At 38.5% G+C, this 19803-nt stretch overlaps 1 protein-coding gene across 3 annotated transcripts; it reads left to right on the top strand.

Annotated features, from left to right (window-relative positions):
• The first annotated feature begins 4046 nt into the window (after nt 1-4046).
• Nucleotides 4047-17530, top strand: ppp1r14aa (protein phosphatase 1, regulatory (inhibitor) subunit 14Aa). Of its 3 annotated transcripts, none has more exons than XM_067408061.1 (5): nt 4047-4244; nt 11130-12468; nt 14006-14080; nt 14638-14670; nt 16975-17530. In XM_067408061.1, exons 2-5 carry the CDS (start codon nt 12289-12291, stop codon nt 17137-17139), a joined length of 453 nt encoding a protein of 150 aa, XP_067264162.1. In that variant the 5' UTR covers nt 4047-4244; nt 11130-12288; the 3' UTR covers nt 17140-17530. The 3 variants fall into 3 exon arrangements, with proteins under 3 accessions (XP_067264162.1, XP_067264160.1, XP_067264161.1); XM_067408059.1 differs by lacking the exon at nt 4047-4244 and adding an exon at nt 10561-10926; XM_067408060.1 differs by lacking the exon at nt 4047-4244 and adding an exon at nt 10746-10760.
• The last annotated feature ends 2273 nt before the right edge of the window (nt 17531-19803 follow it).

The following is a 19803-nucleotide window of genomic DNA, read 5'->3' on the forward strand; positions in this document are numbered from 1 at the left end:
TCGTAAAGGAACAAAACTGACTGTCATTGAGGTCTCGTAACCGAACAAAAATGGCCGTCAGTGAAATCTCGTAACCTAATAAAACAGACGTCATTGAAATCTCATAAGCAAATGAAACATTTTGTAATGAAACAAAACCATTATTGAGATCTCATAAAGGAACAAAACAGACTGTCATTGAAATCTTGTAAAAGAACAAAACTGACAGTCATTGAAATCTCGTAAAGGAAAGAAACTGACTGCTATTGAGATCTCCTAAAAAGATCAAAAGTGATTGTCATTGAAATCTTATAGCGAATTGAAAATGATAGAGATCTTGCAACCGAACAAAACCAACCGTTACTGAAATCTCGTAATGAATAACTGAAACAGAACTAACCGTCATTGAAATCTCATAACAAAACAAAACCATCAAACATTGAGATCTTGTAAAGGAACAAAACTGACTGTCATTGTTCTAGAAAATGAACAAAACCAACCATCACTGAAATTTCGCAATGAAACAAAACCAACTGTCTTAATCTCATAAAGGAACAAAACTGACTGTCTTTTAAATCTCGTAATGAAACAAAATCAAGCGTCGTTGAAATCTCATAATGGAACAAAACTTATCGTCATTGAAATCTCGTAACAGAATAAAACTGACCATCATTGAGATGCAGGGACGTGCACAGGAATTTTGAGGGGCAGTTGCTCTGACCTAAAAAAGGGCACTCCCCTACCAACCCCCCCCCCCCCCCCCACCCCCCACTTCAGGTGTGTTATTTTTTCTAATAATTCAACGGCCCGTCGTCAATTATTCCTTACTTGAATCACAGCTTTAATAGTGTTTTGACATCGACAACCCAAGTGCATTTTACCTCAAACTTGAGTCTAGTTAACTTTCTAAAGTAGCAATCGCTTCTCGGGTCGACATTAACACACTGACAAAATTATATTCAGAATTAAAAATATTTTTATACCACTTTTTAATGTGTGATTGTGTAAAGGTTTTCACGAGATACCAACCTTTCGCGAACTTTCTTCCAACACTCGTTCTCATGGAGTCGCGGTGTGCACGGAGGGGAGGGGCTGTGCGCGCGCGAGTATGTGAGAGAGACGCGTGAGTGAGAGACGCAGGGAAATGAAATTCAGCTGAACGTTTGCTCTATGAAAGACATTGACAAAGACGAAGACTAAGGACATTTAATCTATAATTTTATTTTATTTTAGTTAGTTTTGCCAAACACACATTACAGTTTTGGTTAGTTATCGTTTTTTTGTAATGCCTCGTTTTTATTTTTATTTTAGTTAACGACGATGTTTTTCCCATCTAGTTTTCGTTTTTTTTTTTGTTCGTTTTAGTTAACGATTATAACCTTACTCACCTTTCCGACAACGTTAAGTCGTCTCACCCGACAACCGCGACAATTTCCTTCTAGTGCCGCTCATGCAGGCTCAGCTCAGGTGCCGGTCGCGTGCAGCGCTGCAGCCACGTAAACAGAGTTTGCCCTTCCCCTACTGACTTTCACTTTCGGACAGGTGCCCGAATATGTGAATGAGGCTTTGCTTTTCTTTTTTTTTTCTTTTTTTATCTAGGCCTACATGAAATTTCGCATCCATTGTACGATTTTTTTATTTATCTTTTTCCACCTCGGAAGGGCAACGTGAGTCGAGAAGGGCATATGGGCAGTTGCCCGGGCAACCTGAGCAACCCCCCTGTGCACGTCCTTGTTGAGATGTATTAAAGGAACAAAACTGACTGTCATTTAAATCTCGTAATAGAACAAAACAGACCATCTTTGAAATCTCGTAAAGGAACAAAACCGTCCGTCATTGAAATCTCATAATGAAACAAAATCGATTGTATGAAATCTCATAACAGAATATAACTGACCATCATTAAGATCTCACAATTGAACAGAGCTAATCTCATAACAAAACAAAACTGTCAACCACTGAGATCTCGTAAAGGAACAAAACTGACTGTCATTGAGATTTAGTAAAGGATCAAAATCAACCATTGTTGAAATTTCGTAAAAAAACAAAACCGACTCTCTCGTAAAATCTCGTAAAGGAACAAAGAAATAAAACCGACCATCGGTGAACTCTCGTAATGAAACGAAACTGAAAAAATAAATAAACCATCATCGAGATCCCATAATTACATTACATTTACGCATTTGGCAGACGCTTTTATCCAAAGTGACTTACATTGCATTATAATATACGTTTGTATCTGAGTATGTGTAATCCCTGGGATCGGACTCATGACCTTGGCATTGCTATGCTCTAACCACTGAGCTACAGGAAAGCTTAGTAATAATACTGTAACAAACTCGACAGTCATTGAACTCTAAATCTTGTAATAGAACAAAATGTCTATCTTTGGAATCTCGTAAAGGAACAAAAACAGGTTTTATCTGTAAATGACATTAATTAAGTGTCGTTTACAATGCAGAGAACTAAAACCATTCAGATGTGTGCAAAGATCATTTATAATTTATAGATTTCAGATCTGAAAGAGAGGCGTATGCTTGTATTCTGTGTACGTTCATTCTATGAATCACACATATGCACATCTGAGAAATGATGGTAAGGTCAAATTTAGGATGGTTTCTGCACAACATTTTATAAATGACCAAATTAACCAAAGCCCCTTGTAACCAAATTAAACCAACTGACACTGCAAACTGATATCATTAAAATCTTGTAACGAAACAAAACAAGATCTCATAATGAAACAAAATCGACCGTCATTGAAATCTCATAAAGGAACAAAACTGACCGTCATTTAAATCTCATAAAGAACAAAATGGACTGTCACTGAAATCTTGTAATGAAACAAAACCGACCGTCGTTGAAATCTCATGGAACAAAGCTGATAATCATTGAAATCTCGTAACGAAAATGAACTGGCATTAAAATCTTGTAACCAAATTAAACCGACTGACACTGAAAAACGACCATTTAAAATCTATTAAAATCTTATAACGAGACAAAACTGCTAATCATTGAATTCTCGAAACCGAACAAATCCCACCATCACTAAAATCTCATAAAGGAACAAAACCGTTGAAATCGTTGAAATCTCATGGAACAAAGCTGATCATCATTGAAATCTCGTAACGAAAATGAACTGGCATTGAAATCTTGCAACCAAATTAAACCGACTGACACTGAAAAACGACCATTTAAAATCTATTAAAATCTTATAACGAGACAAAACTGCCAATCATTGAATTCTTGTAACCGACCAAATCCCACCATCACTAAAATCTCATAAAGGAACAAAACCGACTGTCATTGAAATCTTGTAAAGGAACAAAACCGACCGTCACTGAAATATTGTAATGAAACAAAACTGACAGTCATTGAGATCATGTGGCATTGCTATGGCCTGGTGTAACGGGGAAAAGAAAATTGTAATGAATTGTGCCAAAATGTTTGTTTATCCTGTATAATAATTCTAAAATATTAATTGAACAGAACAAACTAAATACACCTAAAAGAAGGGATATAGGGACACCTGCAGGTGACTAGGGTAATTTATCAGGAGGTCGGCCATTTTCTCCTCAGTCGCAATAAGCTTTTGAGGAGAACGGTAGGTGTAGAACCTCTCTCTGGTCAAATTAAAATAACGTGTTGTTATAAATGTTTTTATTTCTCTTTAAGGGTCTTTTCTCTCATGTGTATTTATTTTCAACAGTTTTGTGACCGGATTGACTATATTACACGTCTGTATGGTGTTTCCATTTTGTTTATTCCAGGTATGGTGCACTAATGTTTGTTCAATGTTACGTTTTATGTAAAAAAAAAAAAGAAAAGAAACTGAGCTCTTAATTATTTGGAAAAAACGATTTATTGATTGTTGAACTGGAAATCAGTCGCAATAAGCTTTTGAGGAGAACGTTTTGTGACCGGATTGACTATATTACACGTCTGTATGGTGTTTCCATTTTGTTTATTCCAGTAAACAAGTGAGCTCAGCCTATGTCTCCGTCTGATCCTTTCCGGGAGGGCTGACACAAATGAAAGAACCAGAAAGAGGGGTTACAATGGTGCCGTGATTCCCGTTTGCGATCAACGCAAAGCCGATCTCCGGGGGAACGACGGACGACTAGGCCTGTAGCGGAAAGAGCAGCGCGGACGTCACGTGCTTCATTCGTTGAGTGGACTGCGGTTGCCAGATTCTCCAGTTAAAGACACTTTTTTCCGAGGAACTTTCAAAAGGGAAAAGAAAAAAAACGTTGGACTGCAGATAAGTGAGAATAATTGAATGGCAGTTTTGTTTTGATTAATCTGATTTAGAGTTTAGTTCTAGAACATTCTGAGTATTTTTCATTTGAAAAAATGGCTGAGGGTGGTGCAGATAATTCTTTTCTTGGGATTGGACGGGGTAAATACCCAATGCAGTTTTCTGTTAACAAGCCAGGGTTGAGTGAATTTGGCTATAAGACTGACATTCATGCTGGTAATGGGGGAAATTGTGTGGGTCATGATGTACACAAGACTCTCCCTCTTACTTCTACTCCAAAGCCATGTAATGCGGAAAGTTCTAGTGATCGAGATGTCAGTGAACTTGGTGCTTTAGTTAGAGAATTGGGCCGACAAATTGGCGATTCAGTTACAGCCAAACTTTTGTCAGGGGGTGAATTTGCCAGAACCAATAAGGGAGATAACAGCACAGGCTCTCAATGTGCTAATCTTGATTTGTCGCAGTTGAATGTCATTCTGAAATCAGATGAAAAAGATCCACCAGTGTTTAGGGGGATGGTTCAGGCAGATGTGACATTCAAGAGTGGGTTGATATGATGCAAGTTTACCTGCAAAAGAGAAATGTCAAAGTAACTGAACAGGCTGATGAGATCATTAGTCGTCTAATGGGCAGGGCCAAAGACATTGTAAAAGTGGCCCTACGTAGCAACCCTGCGCTTGACTGCACAAGTCACCCTGAGATTATATACAGCATACTTAAGCAACACTTCAGTGAGGTGTCCTACTCCAGCATGCCACTCGCAGACTTTTACAGTACAGTGCCTAGACACGGTGAGAATCCTGTTGACTACTGGATTCGCCTTAATAAAGCAGCAGACATAGCTGACGAGTGTCTCAGAGGGCAGGGCAGAAGAATGGACAATTTGAATTCTGAAGTTGCAATGATGTTTGTGAGAAATTGCCCAGACCCTGATCTAGCGCGCACTTTTAAAGTACGGCCGTTAGAATGCTGGACTGCGAAAGATGTTCAGGAGCTTTTAGATAGCTTCCAACGTGAGCTTAAGTTAAAAACTTGCACCAATGCCTACCCAGTCAGCCAAAATGCCCACACAACTGTGCAGAGCTGTGGAAATTCTAACGTTGTTTCTGAGTCTACATTAATGTGTCTTAAGCAGGGAACCACTGGACCTGGTGAGACTAAACTAGATGTGAAGGACCAGTCTGGTCTGAATCGGATGGCTGACATGCTGGCTCAGCTGATCGAAGTTTTGAAGAAAAAGGAGGAGAGTAGACCTGAGTATGTATCTTCTGGGAGAGTGCGTGGAAGGAACACAGCTGGACCAAGGAACTGTAGGATTTGTGGTGACACAACTCACACTACATTTGACCACTGCAGATCTGATCATTTGTGCTTTAGATGTCACGGTGCTGGCCACTCAAAACGTGACTGCACAGCAAGATTCCCAAAATCGGCCGCTGCATTAATACCACCTAACAGTCAGGAAAACTAATGCACCCACATTTGGAGAGGGGGGGTGTGGGTGATGTTGAAAATTCCCTCAATGTTGATACAGATTTCGAAGCTTTATTCAGCTCTTTCAAGAACGTATGTCCCGACTCCCAGAAAGTTGTCTTTCAAAATACACAACGCGTTGAATGCTCAGATGCACTTTTCTACACGCCTGTTCGTATTAATGATTCACTCACAGTCAGTGCAATGTTAGACACCGGCTCCATGGCCTGTACATTAAATGATTCAGTTGTCAGTAAACTAAGAGAACATGGTGCTTTGGATGCTGTTAATGAAAAAGATACAGATGTCATTTTAATTGGATGTGGTGGCAAGAGAACATTTCCAAAGTGCATGCTTGAGCTTAAGCTGGACGTTTACGGCTGTGATGTTATTGTCCCATGTCTTGTTGTTCCAGGCCAAGGAGATGATCTCATTTTGGGGACAAACGTCATCAAACATCTTGTCCACAGATTAAAAAATTCTGACAGATATTGGGAACTCATCTCTACTCCCAGCGGACATAATCCAGAGAGTGACGAGTTCCTGTCTATGATGGCTGGTGTATGTCGATGGAAGGGCGGAGCGATTCCTGATGTCATTGGTACAGTTAAGCTTCAACACACAGTTAAACTTTCGCCTGGCCAAGAGCATCTTGTCTGGGGTAAACTCCCCATTAAGTCCTGTAGCCAACCGGGCAGTACCGTTATGGTGGAACCATCTAGACTCCGTTCGGCCTCCAGGAATGTTTTAGTGTGTCGTGTTGTCACTCCGCTTTGGGGGCGATGGCTGGATTCCACTTAAGCTAATCAATCCTAGCGATAAGCTAGTAACGCTGAGCGAAACACTAAAGTGGCTGACGTTTACCCCTGTATTGCACTGGAGGATGTGTGCGAAACAAAGCCCGAGCTTCCACTTCATTCAAGCATTCAACAGTCAGTAACTGAGTCAAATAAGTCTGATGCACTGTGCGACAGGCTCCGTAAGTGTGGATTGGAAACTGTTGATTTGGAAAAGTGTGAAGTTTCTGAATTCTGGAAGACAAAACTGTGTGATCTAGTGCTCGAGTATGAGTCTATCTTTTCCAGACATTCTCTTGATTGCGGTGAAGTCAAGGACTTTGTTCACAGGATCCGTCTGTTTGACGAAAGGCCATTTCGCCTGCCATACAGGCGAGTTCCTCCTTCGCAATACCAGAAATTGCGTGTTGCTTTGAACGAGATGGAGGAGAGGGGAATAATCCGCAAGTCAGTCAGCGAATTCGCATCACCTTTGGTTCTGTGCTGGAAAAAAGACGGCAATCTTCGCATATGCACAGATTTCCGCTGGCTTAATGCGCGGACAGTGAAGGATGCACACCCCCTACCCCACCAGGAAGACTGTCTGGCGGCCCTAGGTGGCAATACGTTTTTTAGCACTATGGATTTGACCTCAGGATTTTATAATATTCCATTACATGAGGACGACAGAAAGTATACAGCGTTCACAACACCAGTGGGGTTACACGAATATAATAGGCTTCCACAAGGCCTCTGTAACTCACCAGCAAGCTTCATGCGGATGATGACTAAAATCTTTGGTGAACAGAATTTCTTGTCATTGTTGTGCTACCTGGATGATTTAATGGTCTTTGCGCCTGATGAAGAAATTGCACTGCAGAGGCTAGAGATGGTTTTCGGTATGTTAAAACAGCACAATTTGAAATTATCACCGAAGAAATGCCACTTCTTAAGACGCTCAGTGAAATTCCTTGGCCATTTAATTACGAAGGAAGGTGTGTCTACGGACCCTGGAAAAGTTGAAGCAATTACTAAAATTACTTCCTCGGATCTGATGTGCCCAGATGGTTTCACCCCATCGGTTAAGAAAATCCAGTCCTTTCTTGGCCTCGTTATGTGGTACCAACGCTTTATTGAGAATTGTTCATCCCTCGCACGACCACTTTTTGCTCTGACTAGCGGAGTTAGGAAAGCTAGAGGTGTTGGGCGAAAAGGGATTCCTGCGTCCAGAAAACTCACTCCTGAAGACTGGTCTCCAGCTTGTGAAGCGGCCTTATCGGCATTAAAGGAAGCTGTCCTGTCCAATGTTGTTCTTGCACATCCTGACTTTTCCAGACCTTTTATTCTTGCCACTGATGCTTCGTCTGAGGGATTGGGTGCCGTGCTTTCGCAACTGAGTCCTGGGGAAAGCAGGGCTCGACCCATTGCATTCGCGAGTAAGTCACTGTCAGAGCGCAAGCCAGATATCCAGCACACCGACTTGAGTTTCTCGCCCTCAAGTGGGCTGTATGTGATAAATTTAGCCACTGGCTAAAAGGACATCAGTTCACAGCCTGGACAGATAATAACCCCTTGACACACATCTTGACAAAACCAAGGCTTGACGCCTGTGAACAAAGATGGGTGGCGAAACTCGCTGCCTTTGAGTTTGACATCAAATATGTTCCAGGGCCGAAGAACTCCATTGCTGATGCCTTGAGCAGGCAGCCTTTTGTCAACGGTTGTGTCAGTCACCGCATAGTAAGGGAACCTTATGACAAGCTGTTGGCGGAGTCAAATAATCATTCCTGCGCTGCTGTCCAAGATGTTTTCAGATTGTCCAATGCCAGTCAGCGAGTGCTTAACAGTGTAGAGGTCCCAGCAAGTGCTTGTGAGCATTTGGCAGTCAAATCGGATGCGGACGCGCCTGGGAGCTTTTCGAGTGATGAAGTGGCTGCTGTCTTCTCTAATCACCTCTCTTGGGATGAAGGAACAAGAACATGGGCCACTCCTCTGGCTGGATTTGTCCAACAGATCTCAGACGTTGGATTTGATGCCCTTCCTTCTTACTCTCGCCAAGAACTGAGAGACAAACAGCTTGAGGATGATCATTTGCAGAGGGTGATGTTCTATGTTGACCGAAAGCGCAGGCCTTCGAGACGTGAGCGCATGGGAGACCCCACTGCTGTTCGGAAGCTCATGAAGCAGTGGGAGAAGCTATTATTGAACGATGGTGTCCTCTATCGTGTGTCGAGACCCCTTGTCACGTCACAAAAGATTCCAGTATGTGGTACCATCTTCCCTGAAAGCTGACGTGCTGAAAGGATGCCACGATGAGGCCGGACACCAAGGCCAGTATCGCACTCTCCAACTGTCTCGTCAACGCTTCTACTGGACAGACATTGAACGTGATGTTCGTGACTATGTGAAGGTGTGTAGTCGTTGTGTGCTTGCATAAACACCTGAGCCCGAGGGGCCGAGCTCTATTGGAGAGTGTCAAGACTTCTGCTCCACTTGAATTAGTCTGCATTGATTTCTGGACGGCGGAAGATTCACAGAATAAGTCAGTTGATGTTTTAGTGGTCACTGACCATTTTACCAAGCTGGCCCATGCCTTTCGCTGCCCAGACCAGTCAGCGAACTCAGTAGCAAGGAAGCTCTGGGATAACTACTTCTGTTATTATGGTTTCCCGGAACGCATCCATTCCGATCAAGGGGCCAATTTCTGTAGTGAGCTTATTAGACACTTGCTTGATTTTTCCGGTGTTAAGAAGTCACAAACGACACCGTATCATCCTATGGGAAACGGAATTACAGAAAGATTTAATCGAACATTAGGAAACATGATCAGAGCCCTTGAACCTCGACCAAAGCAAGATTGGCCTCGGATGCTCCATACTTTAACATTCATGTACAACTGTACGGTGCACGAAACTACGGGGTACCCTCCCTTCTATCTAATGTTTGGACGCACTCCGAGACTGCCAGTTGATGTTGTTTTCAAAAGTGTACTGTGGAATGATTCAGACAACTCTCTTCCCAAGTACGTGGAGTCCCTGAGTAAGGATTTGAAGGATGCTCTTGCTGTTGCGGAGTCTAACACTTCAAAAGAACAGTCTCATCAAGCCCACATGTACAATCGAAAAAATAAGGGTGTGAAAATTGAAGTTGGCGATAGGGTCCTATTAGCCAATAAAAGTGAACGCGGCAGCGCAAACTTTCAGAAAAGTTGTAAAATGTGGTGTATTCTGTGGTTGATCACGATCCAAAAACCCACATTTACAAGATTAAACACCCTTTATCTGGTCAGTTAAAGGTCGTACATAGAAACCTTCTTTTGTGTGTAAATTTCCTCCCTTTAAGTGACATTGTGGGGAAAAAAAGATGACGAAAGTGTATTTTCTGTAGATGATGACGTTTCTGATGGCTGTTCTGTATCTTCTGATGATTCTGTACCTGATGGTGTAGGCCCAGTTGTGACCGACGATGATGCTCAGATGGTTGGGTCAGGTAATACTCATGACTCAGCTAAATTTGTTGATGTTCCATCACTAAATGTGGTCCCTGGAAGTGTTTCCGATGACCACCCAGTCTGTCAGGGAAGTCTTGATGACAGTAATGTATGTAATTTTGACCCTAATGTTGATGGTACGGTTGAATGTACTGAGTTACCGGGTCAAAGGTCAAAATTTGGCAGGTTGTTGAAACCAGTGAATCGCCTTATTTCTTCTATGAATCAACACACTTTGTTCCAAAATAGAAAGCAAACTCTGGGTAAATTGTCTATTTCTGTTCTTAGTCTGAAGTATTGAAGTATTAAATTTGGTGAATAGTGTCAACCTGTGTGCGTGTGTAGGAATTGCAGAGATGAAATGTAAAAGGCACTTCATTTGGGTCATGATTAAGGAGGAGTGATATGCGCAGCACTTTTTCCCTGTCAGTTCTTTATATGAACAGTTATTACTGATCAAAAGCATTATGCTAAGAATAGCAATTCTAGTTTGTTTCTCTGTTTTTCGAAGAAAAAAGACAAGAAGTTTCGTTTGTGTTTTGTTTTTAAGTTAACCACATTTTGGCAAATTCAGTGGGGGAGAATGTAACGGGGAAAAGAAAATTGTAATGAATTGTGCCAAAATGTTTGTTTATCCTGTATAATAATTCTAAAATATTAATTGAACAGAACAAACTAAATACACCTAAAAGAAGGGATATAGGGACACCTGCAGGTGACTAGGGTAATTTATCAGGAGGTCGGCCATTTTCTCCTCAGTCGCAATAAGCTTTTGAGGAGAACGGTAGGTGTAGAACCTCTCTCTGGTCAAATTAAAATAACGTGTTGTTATAAATGTTTTTATTTCTCTTTAAGGGTCTTTTCTCTCATGTGTATTTATTTTCAACAGTTTTGTGACCGGATTGACTATATTACACGTCTGTATGGTGTTTCCATTTTGTTTATTCCAGGTATGGTGCACTAATGTTTGTTCAATGTTACGTTTTATGTAAAAAAAAAAAAGAAAAGAAACTGAGCTCTTAATTATTTGGAAAAAACGATTTATTGATTGTTGAACTGGAAATCAGTCGCAATAAGCTTTTGAGGAGAACGTTTTGTGACCGGATTGACTATATTACACGTCTGTATGGTGTTTCCATTTTGTTTATTCCAGTAAACAAGTGAGCTCAGCCTATGTCTCCGTCTGATCCTTTCCGGGAGGGCTGACACAAATGAAAGAACCAGAAAGAGGGGGTTACACTGGCAACCAGGAGCGGTCCGCCCAAGTGCCATCATTCCACGCCACATGCGGCCCAGATCATCATACTACGTGTGACAGGGCCGGCGCAATGTTGCTATTTGGGTGAGGTCCACTCAGGCACTCATATGCCTAATCTTCAGACTAATTCTGCAAAACTGCAAGCACATAGCCTTGACATTGTTGTTTACAATTGTAAAACAAACTTTTTGCTAAATGCTAAACACAGTTCTCTACATTAGACACATCATTCAAAACTAAGAGCTCTTGTTTTCTTTTGGAAAACACATGCCATTCAAACAACATACTTTTACCAATTACCTACACCCAATGATCATGTGTGAAAACACTATACATAATTTGTTCACTTAAAAAATTAAATAAATTATTTTACCCCCTTGCATTTATTTCGTAAATATATACAGAATATGCATCAGCTATTGTGCTTTATACAATACAGATTGTTTCAATGCAGCTTCACAATAGTACCACATTCAAATTCTGCTGTAAAGCAACAAGCCAATAGTGTCATTATTCAGCTCAAGTCAGTTCAATGTTGATTCACTTCAGTTCAATAACTGTAAAGTTCATCAATTGTGCATACATACTGTAGGCTATATATATTATAAAGTGTTTGTGCACATGTACGTGTGAGTGCTATGAGAAACTCATGTTCTCTCCACTGCACAATGATCAAGAAAAGACATGGTAGTGTTTTACAATTTTCACATTCCGTGTGTAGTTTATACAATGAGTTAAAATAGTTTTGAATGAAGTGTTTGCTTTTTCAAGAGGTGTGTAAGCGTTTTGTGTGTAGAGTTTAGAGAAAAGGGGCCATAGTTTGAAAAATTGTTAGTAAAACTGTAATAGCGCGTCTTTATTTTTTTCAACTTTTCTTCTGGGCTTTTCATAAAATAATATATATATTTTTCTATTTCTACATTTAATATACCCACGAGCGTCTGACGTTGTACCTCCAATCAAGATAAGCGCGCGTCACTCGGCGTTCAGCTTCTTCTGTCCGCGCGCTCCTCCATGCGCTCATTCTTATAGACAAGCACAGGCATATGTAAACATGGCTGAGGAGATACATACCGGTCATTCCCCGGATTTAGAAACTGCTCGAGAGCACGGGATGAACGTGCATAAGCGACAAGCGCGCGTCACGGTAAAATACAATCGCAAACAGCTTCAGAAAAGGCTAGACGTGGAGAAATGGATCGAGGAAGGGCTTGAAAAGCTATACGAGGGAAAGGTGAGTGTCCACGCTCATCCTCCTCATAGGTGTAGCTAGTGCAGTTTTGACGCTAGAATCTCATCAAGTTCTGAAAAAACGAGTCGACTTTGATGGAAAAATGAACTGGAGCGCAGTACATGCTGCTTTCATACGTTATTTTGAAATGTTTGCCTGCTGAATGTGTAACATTTCCTTCTCTAAAAAGTTGACCACAAACGTTTACACAAAACTCTGTCCGGTTGAAAAAAAAAGCATATCCACCTACTTTGCACTTCTATAAATTCATGTTTCTTATTGTAAATGCTTTACAATAATTGTAAATGTTTTTTTTGTTGTTGTTGTTGTTTTGTTTTTTGTTTTTTTGCAATACATTTCTATTGTTAGCCTAACTATTTTGTCCATAAGCATGAATGCATCGACCATCGTTTGGTATTTTGATTTTAAAAAGTGCCTGTAGACAGAAGTACCAAAAGAATAAGAATGAGACACTTCTATGTGTATGAGTAACTACAATTCTGAAATACTTTACACCACTCTATGTAAATGAAAGATTGCTTCTGCATTTAAATATTTTCATTTTGAGTATGTTGATAACAAAATTCATTTTTTTAAAAGTCTGTATTTGCATTTTCCCAAATGAAAATGTTATGTTTACATTTACATTTTTGCATTTAGACACATTTTTCCCAAGCGACTTACAAAAGAGGAAAAAAGTCGAAGATCCAATAATATTCTATCTTTAAATAAAGCCAGGTTTATTAGGTTATAAAGCCAGGTTATATGCAATTATCTCCTTATTCACCTTTGAATGGACTGAGAGCAGACATTGTTCTGTGAGTCTCAAGTTTATAAACCATAGCCTGACAAAACAATACATCTGACAAACCATTATTAGATGTTTGATAATGTTAGATACACAAGTTGTCTGCCCATAAAAGGTGAGGAGGAAAATTGGGCAGGTTCTGCTTTTTCCCCCTGAAATACAGGGGGGAACACTTGGTTTTATCGCTACCTTACATGGGCACCCCTGAGAAACAGTCTGTAGCAGCGACAGGCAGGAAGTTCAAGCATAAGCTGTGTGTTTCGTGAGACGTTGTCCCACAGTATGAGTCGACAGAGAGATGTCTCTTGGGAGTTGTGTTATGTGATCTGTTATCTCGATTTGCTGTTTAGCTCATGTATACACAAAAGTTTCCCACTGAGATCATGGAATGATGAGACTGAGGATATTCTGAGATACTGAAACTGTAAGACGCTGAAAGGTGGAGAAACAATAAGATATAGTGTGAAGTGGAATAAACAAATGAGGTCCAGTGCTGTAATTGTCCAATTGGCTGTGACTGTTGGAGCTACATGTCTTACATTGGACTTAATGTAGTTATCTATATAGCTAGGCCTATATATTTTTAGCTTCTCATAGTACAACTTTCTGCAGTGTTTAATTTTTAAATTCTCATACCTGCTATGTTTTTTTTTTTTTTTTTGACATTTCTCAAACAGTTGATGTTTTAAGCACCCTTACTAATTTTTGTTTTTTTTTGTGTTTATGTTGGAGGACATGCCAGATGAAGTGAACATCGATGATTTGTTGGATCTCCCAAGTGATGAAGAGCGAACACACAAACTACAGGTCCCATAATCCTCCTCTCTCACACCACATCCTGTGCTTGTATGTCTTGCCATATTAAAATGTATGCATTTAGCAGATGCTTTTAAAAGTGATTTAGAAAAGAGGAACAAAGGCAATTTAAATAATATAAATAAACAATAGTCAGAATATACAATGCCAGTTTTTTTTAGACAACTATATTAAAAAGCAAGCTAAAGAAAAGGAGAAATGCATTTAAAATAAAATATTTTTAAAGATTGTAACCCCCATGAAAATGTAAAAGATAGGACCATTGACCTTGAGGGCAGTAGCCTGCCATTTTAATTTTAATTTTTAGAAAATGGTGAGTGGATGCCAGAGCTTTTATACCATGTCCCTTGTCCTGAGTATTTGCAGGGACCCCTTCTTCTCAGAAATGAGAACCAATCACATATAGACTAATTTGTCTGTATGCCCTACAATATAGAACCATTCAAGGCTTTATATTCTCTACTGGTTGTGTACAAGTGCATGTTACACAATTGTCATTAATCATTTAAAAAAAATGACTAGAAAATTTGTTTTAATTTGTGTTACAGGTTCTTCTGCAAACCTGCACTAGCAGCACTGAGGTACTTTCCATCTGTTAATCCATCTCTTTGTCATCATATTTCTGCACTCTAAAAAATAAAACATTGGTTCAACAAAAAAAAAAAAACATGTTAACATTTTCCACTAGAATTTTTAACTTAAGCCAATTGGGAGAATTGCATTAATTCAAAGCAATATTTTGAGTTGATCCAACATAATGTTTTAAGTAAGGTGAAGACGTTTTTTTGCCACAACAAAAACACATTTCTAAGTAACATGAACTTAATAATTGTCGACATGAATGCAACTATTTAAGTTGATCCAACATAATGTTTTAAGTAAGGTGAAGACGCTTTTTGGACTCAATAAAACTGCATTTCTAAGTAACATGATCTTACCAAGCACCGCTTGTCACCATGATGGTAACTATTCAAAAACTCACATTAACACATTAACACTTCAAAATTAGCATAACAAAACCCTAATTACTGCTAAATCTCCCTTACCATTAATCTTGTGCAAAAAACATCATATAAAACTTAATTTTAGCATTTACTCTCCCTTTCAAGTGCCATGGGCAAAGCATGATGGGAAATATAAATCCCAGCCCAGTTAAAAGAAACAAAATGAAACACTTTTACACGTCATCAGAATGTATTTTACATTAACAGAACTTAAAATTAAATACATTTTTGATTAACTGAAAATGTTAAACTATGACAAGTCATGATAGTATATATCGCAATCAATAGGCATAATTTGTGTGTCATCCAAGCTCAATAAAATAACAATTACAAGTAAAAAGTCTAACAGCATTTCAGAACTTGATTTTTTATTTCACAACAATATATATATTTAATGACTAAAGGTTTAACATTTTTCTTGTTTCTTTTTAATCTTTTTGTCTAATCATCCTCTTTACCCCTCTATGGTCCTCACTCTTTTTCTCATCCTTTGTTACTTTTCCTCTTCATCTCTCTTTCCCGCTCTCTCCCACTCTCTCTGAGGGACACTGCAGTGGCTGACACTCCCTTCCACGTGTTTCTCACAATGAATGAATGATTTGTTCTCTCTCTCTCTTTCCCCTTGCCCCTATTGCTCTCTGTTAGTGAAAGCCATTCTTTTATCAGGGCTCTTTAACAATGTTCACTTTCAGCCTTTTGATTAGTGTGTGTACATGATTGTTACTGTACGTGTATGTGCAGAAGATTGTGTGTCTCTGGGCAAGCTAGTGCTGAAGTGAGAATCAGTAGAGAGGAACGTGGCACTTATCTACACTACTCAAATAAACCCACACACACAACACTGACATCTGAAAAACTTAATCAGTTTTCCCATGTGAGACATACCAGGGCACAATTCTCACCATTTTCAGTTTGATTGTTAAAGATTAGGAGACTTAATTGAGTAAACATAGAATCTGCTGTCTGGTACACATACACATACAGTCTGCAGAAGATATTGATACTTTTATTTATAGTTTATGCTGAACAATCTGTAGATTAATCAAGAATGTCTGCAGTTCATATATTTTACATATTTAAATTTTTTGTAACATCCTCTAATTTTGGAACAGACTTACAAGATAATGACACAACATTACCACCTACTTTATTATATAACCAGTATTTGGCACTAACCATTTTTTTTTTTTTTTGTTTTTTTTTTTTTTTTTTTTTTAAGATAATAGGAACACTTTATCTTAGGTATTATAAAGTTTTACAGTAAGTTGTCCTCAGTCTTGGGTAAATTGCTCTAAAAAGTAATAAATTACTAGCTACTAATTACATCCTCAACAGTATAATTATACTATTAATAAGTATTGCATGACTAATTACTAATTACTTTCTATATCCCATATAAACCTCAACCAGTTAAACAATAAAAGGATAGACATGAAACTGTTTTTTTAATTCTTTAAAATAAATAATATCAAATTGCATAAATTATTTTTGAACTGAAGTATTTAAAGGGAGAAGGTTACATTATAACATACATTTTAACATTAGACATTCAATTTTGATGTTAAATCCACTATTATTTTATATAGAATTGTTCTATAGTCTATACAGTATTTAATGCAATTTTATCAGAAGAAAATTAAGAATAAAATTAAGAGTAATCCCTTTACTTTTCAAGGGAAAAGTAATTAAATTACAGTAACTAATTACTTAGTAATGCATTAAACCCAACACCGGTTGTCATAAATTTTATAACAATATACAAACATTACATGCTTAAGCACAATTTCTATAAGTGGGTACAGCTAGATTAAAGATAAACTCTCGGGTGTGTGTGTGTGTGTGTGTGTGTGTGTGTGTGTGTGTGTGTGTGTGTGTTGTCAGGCCTTCATTGCTGAGCTGTTGCAGAAGCTGCATGGTCTCCATAAACAGGAAGAGCTGCAGAATGAAGGAATTGAGCATCCCTGTCTCCACACGTACCCACATCACCATGGCAACATCCATCATCACAGAGGCAACCATCAACATCCAACACATCAGACACTGTGATTGTATCTGGTCCAGATAATTGCAGTCACTGGACTGAGCTCCCTAACACACTCAGGACACAAGCACAATGTGCAGTATCCAACTAGTTTAGCAACTCTGTAACTGTGAGGTGTTTGTTTACAGACTCATAAGTACATAAGGACTCATTTAATAGTGTTCAGTTGTAAAATTGCCATCACTGCTGCTAGGTAAATATATGCCATAGCAGTAATTTGTTTGCAGGGTTCTTTGTTGCTTGTTGACTGGGTTTTGTTTGAACTAACAGTATGTAAGCAGTATGCATTTTAAAGCTTAATCTGGTGACAAATGTAAATTCATGATAATATACATAACATGTTAAAAATCACAGGAAAGTACCAAATTTGAGCAGTCGTTGGACATATTATTAAGTATGCACATTTTAAGTTTAATAATGTTTATGAACTTGTAGATTTTATAAAGTAATCCTTTAATAAAAATTACTTGAATTTGTGTGTGGTGTTAATGGCAGGTGAACGTGAGCGTTACGTTGATCTGAGGTGTGCTATAATGTATTGTCCACCAGAGGGAGATGTAATACAGAAGCAGAGATGTGCGCTTTTCTCAATCGTGCCTCTCATCTGTAGATACAGACGAAACAACTAGGCCTGCATGACAGTAAGGCAGGTATTAATTGGGCTGGATTTTATTTGTCTGTTTTTGTTTGTTTGTTTTTTACTGTGTTTTTACAGCTCAGTGCAAAATTCTGAAATATATATAATTTTATAGCCAAACATGTCTGGTTAAAATGTCTGTGGAAAAAAAATCTAAAGATTCGTAGTTATCCAGGTCATACGGGTCATACTAGAATAGGGTCACCACCCGTCCCGCTTTGCGTTGTACCGCACAGCATTTTGACCCCATGTCCCGCACGCCACATATTGAGAAAATGTCCCGCATTTTCATCAGTCTGTTGGTTTTTAATAATAATATTAAGAAAACGTGCATGCATTCTTTTGCCTTTTTAAGAAAGCATTTTATTTATTCTTTTTGCTGCGTAGTTTTTCACCTACCAGCGCTTCGACAGAAGTAACATCCCAACAGCCTTTTTTTAAAATCCTATCCAATGGTTGAAAAGAAAGGGGTAAACACGGTCACTATTGGTTGTGACGGCTGTCAATCCAAATGTGGAGCGGAGTTGGACTTGGTCAGAACTGTTTAAAAAATGGGGTGACCAGACCGGTTTTTGGTGTTCTGTCCACGGAAATGTCCCCGTTTTACATATTGCTTAAAACAACCCGCATATACATTGCAAAAAGACCGACGAGCGTAGGCTACAGCTGCAGCCTGCTGGAGAAATTGTGTAGTGATCATGTTCTCCAACAGAGGGGGCTGTGCAGCTACACTTGGTCGCGCGCGCGCCTCTAGTTCATGAGGAACGTAATCTGGATCTGGACCAGAGCAAAGCGCATTATCGTCAAATATCAAAATTAACATCGTTATCAGTTTCAAGGTTAGTATTAACTATTCATACTGTTTGTATGTTTCATAACCGGGCCTCACAGGGTGCGAGATTTTTTTGCACAATTTTAAACGTCAACACAAGTTCCGTCATAACGCCGTAGTGAAGGTAACGTTACACTCTGATATGAATATAAAATAAAATAATAGACGTACTTTGTGCTTAAAATTAGTCTAAAATGCAAAATAATAGTAAAAAATATTTTATTTCTGTATACAGTAGCTAAAACAGCTTGTTAAAATTTTAAATTCAATAATATTAAAACATATTTGTTAAATGCTTTTATCTTCTTATAGGCCTAACGTTATTTATGTTGTTTTATTTTTGTGATGTAATGTGCTTTTGTAAAGTCATACTAATGTTATAACAGACATATTGTTTTGAACTGCTTCTACAGTGGTTACTATTAATCGTGTAAAAGTATTTTTTGGTAAATTGAATTAAAACCAGAGCAAAAATCCTAATAATAATTATTAATGTCATAATAGCCTATAAAGGAACCCACAACAATTAAAAACAAAAAACATTCAAAAATGTATTGTCCTTGTTTTTTAAATAGATAACAAATTTGACCACTCAAATAGGAAATGTCCCCAGTTTCCATTTCAGAAATCTGGTCACCTAATACAAAAATAGTTATCAGCATAATGCCTGCTGCCTTTAGGGTCAGTGATATTTAATTTTAATGACGTAAAATAAAGACATACATTATGATGTTATGGTGTTTTCTGGAAGGGACTAAAGAACAAAGTATTTTTTTATAAGCTGAAAGGTATCATGTAACATGTCCCACATTTTCCCACACAAACTTAGCAATCGTCCCACATTTGGTTTGTTTGATGGTGGTCACCCTATACCAGAATGTTCTAGTACAGTGGTTTTCAACCTTTTTGACTCCAAGGCCCCCTTTTGTCCAAAACAATATTCAAAGGCCTATCTAAGCTGATATGTACCTCTGTTGTAGTGTTTTATTTTAGCAATTTAATTAATTCTCTCTCTCTCTCTCTCTCTCTCTCTCTCTCATTCATATATACAGTACAGTCCAAAAGTTTGGAACCACTAAGATTTTTAATGTTTTAAAAAAAAGTTTTGTCTGCTCACCATGGCTACATTTATTTAATTAAAAATACAGTAAAAAACAGTAATATTGTGAAATATTATTACAATTTAAAATAACTGAGTAC

Source organism: Chanodichthys erythropterus, chromosome 13 (genome assembly GCF_024489055.1).
Source record: "Chanodichthys erythropterus isolate Z2021 chromosome 13, ASM2448905v1, whole genome shotgun sequence".
In the NCBI taxonomy this organism is placed as follows: Eukaryota; Metazoa; Chordata; class Actinopteri; order Cypriniformes; family Xenocyprididae; genus Chanodichthys; species Chanodichthys erythropterus.

Bases quoted from the DNA above. Each gene is read 5' to 3' on its own strand.
- ppp1r14aa (XM_067408061.1), top strand. From the start codon at position 12,289: ATGGCTGAGGAGATACATACCGGTCATTCCCCGGATTTAGAAACTGCT. The intron at 14,081-14,637 runs GTCCCATAATCC...TTTGTGTTACAG, and splicing joins AGCGAACACACAAACTACAG to GTTCTTCTGCAAACCTGCAC. The intron at 14,671-16,974 runs GTACTTTCCATC...GTGTGTTGTCAG, and splicing joins CCTGCACTAGCAGCACTGAG to GCCTTCATTGCTGAGCTGTT.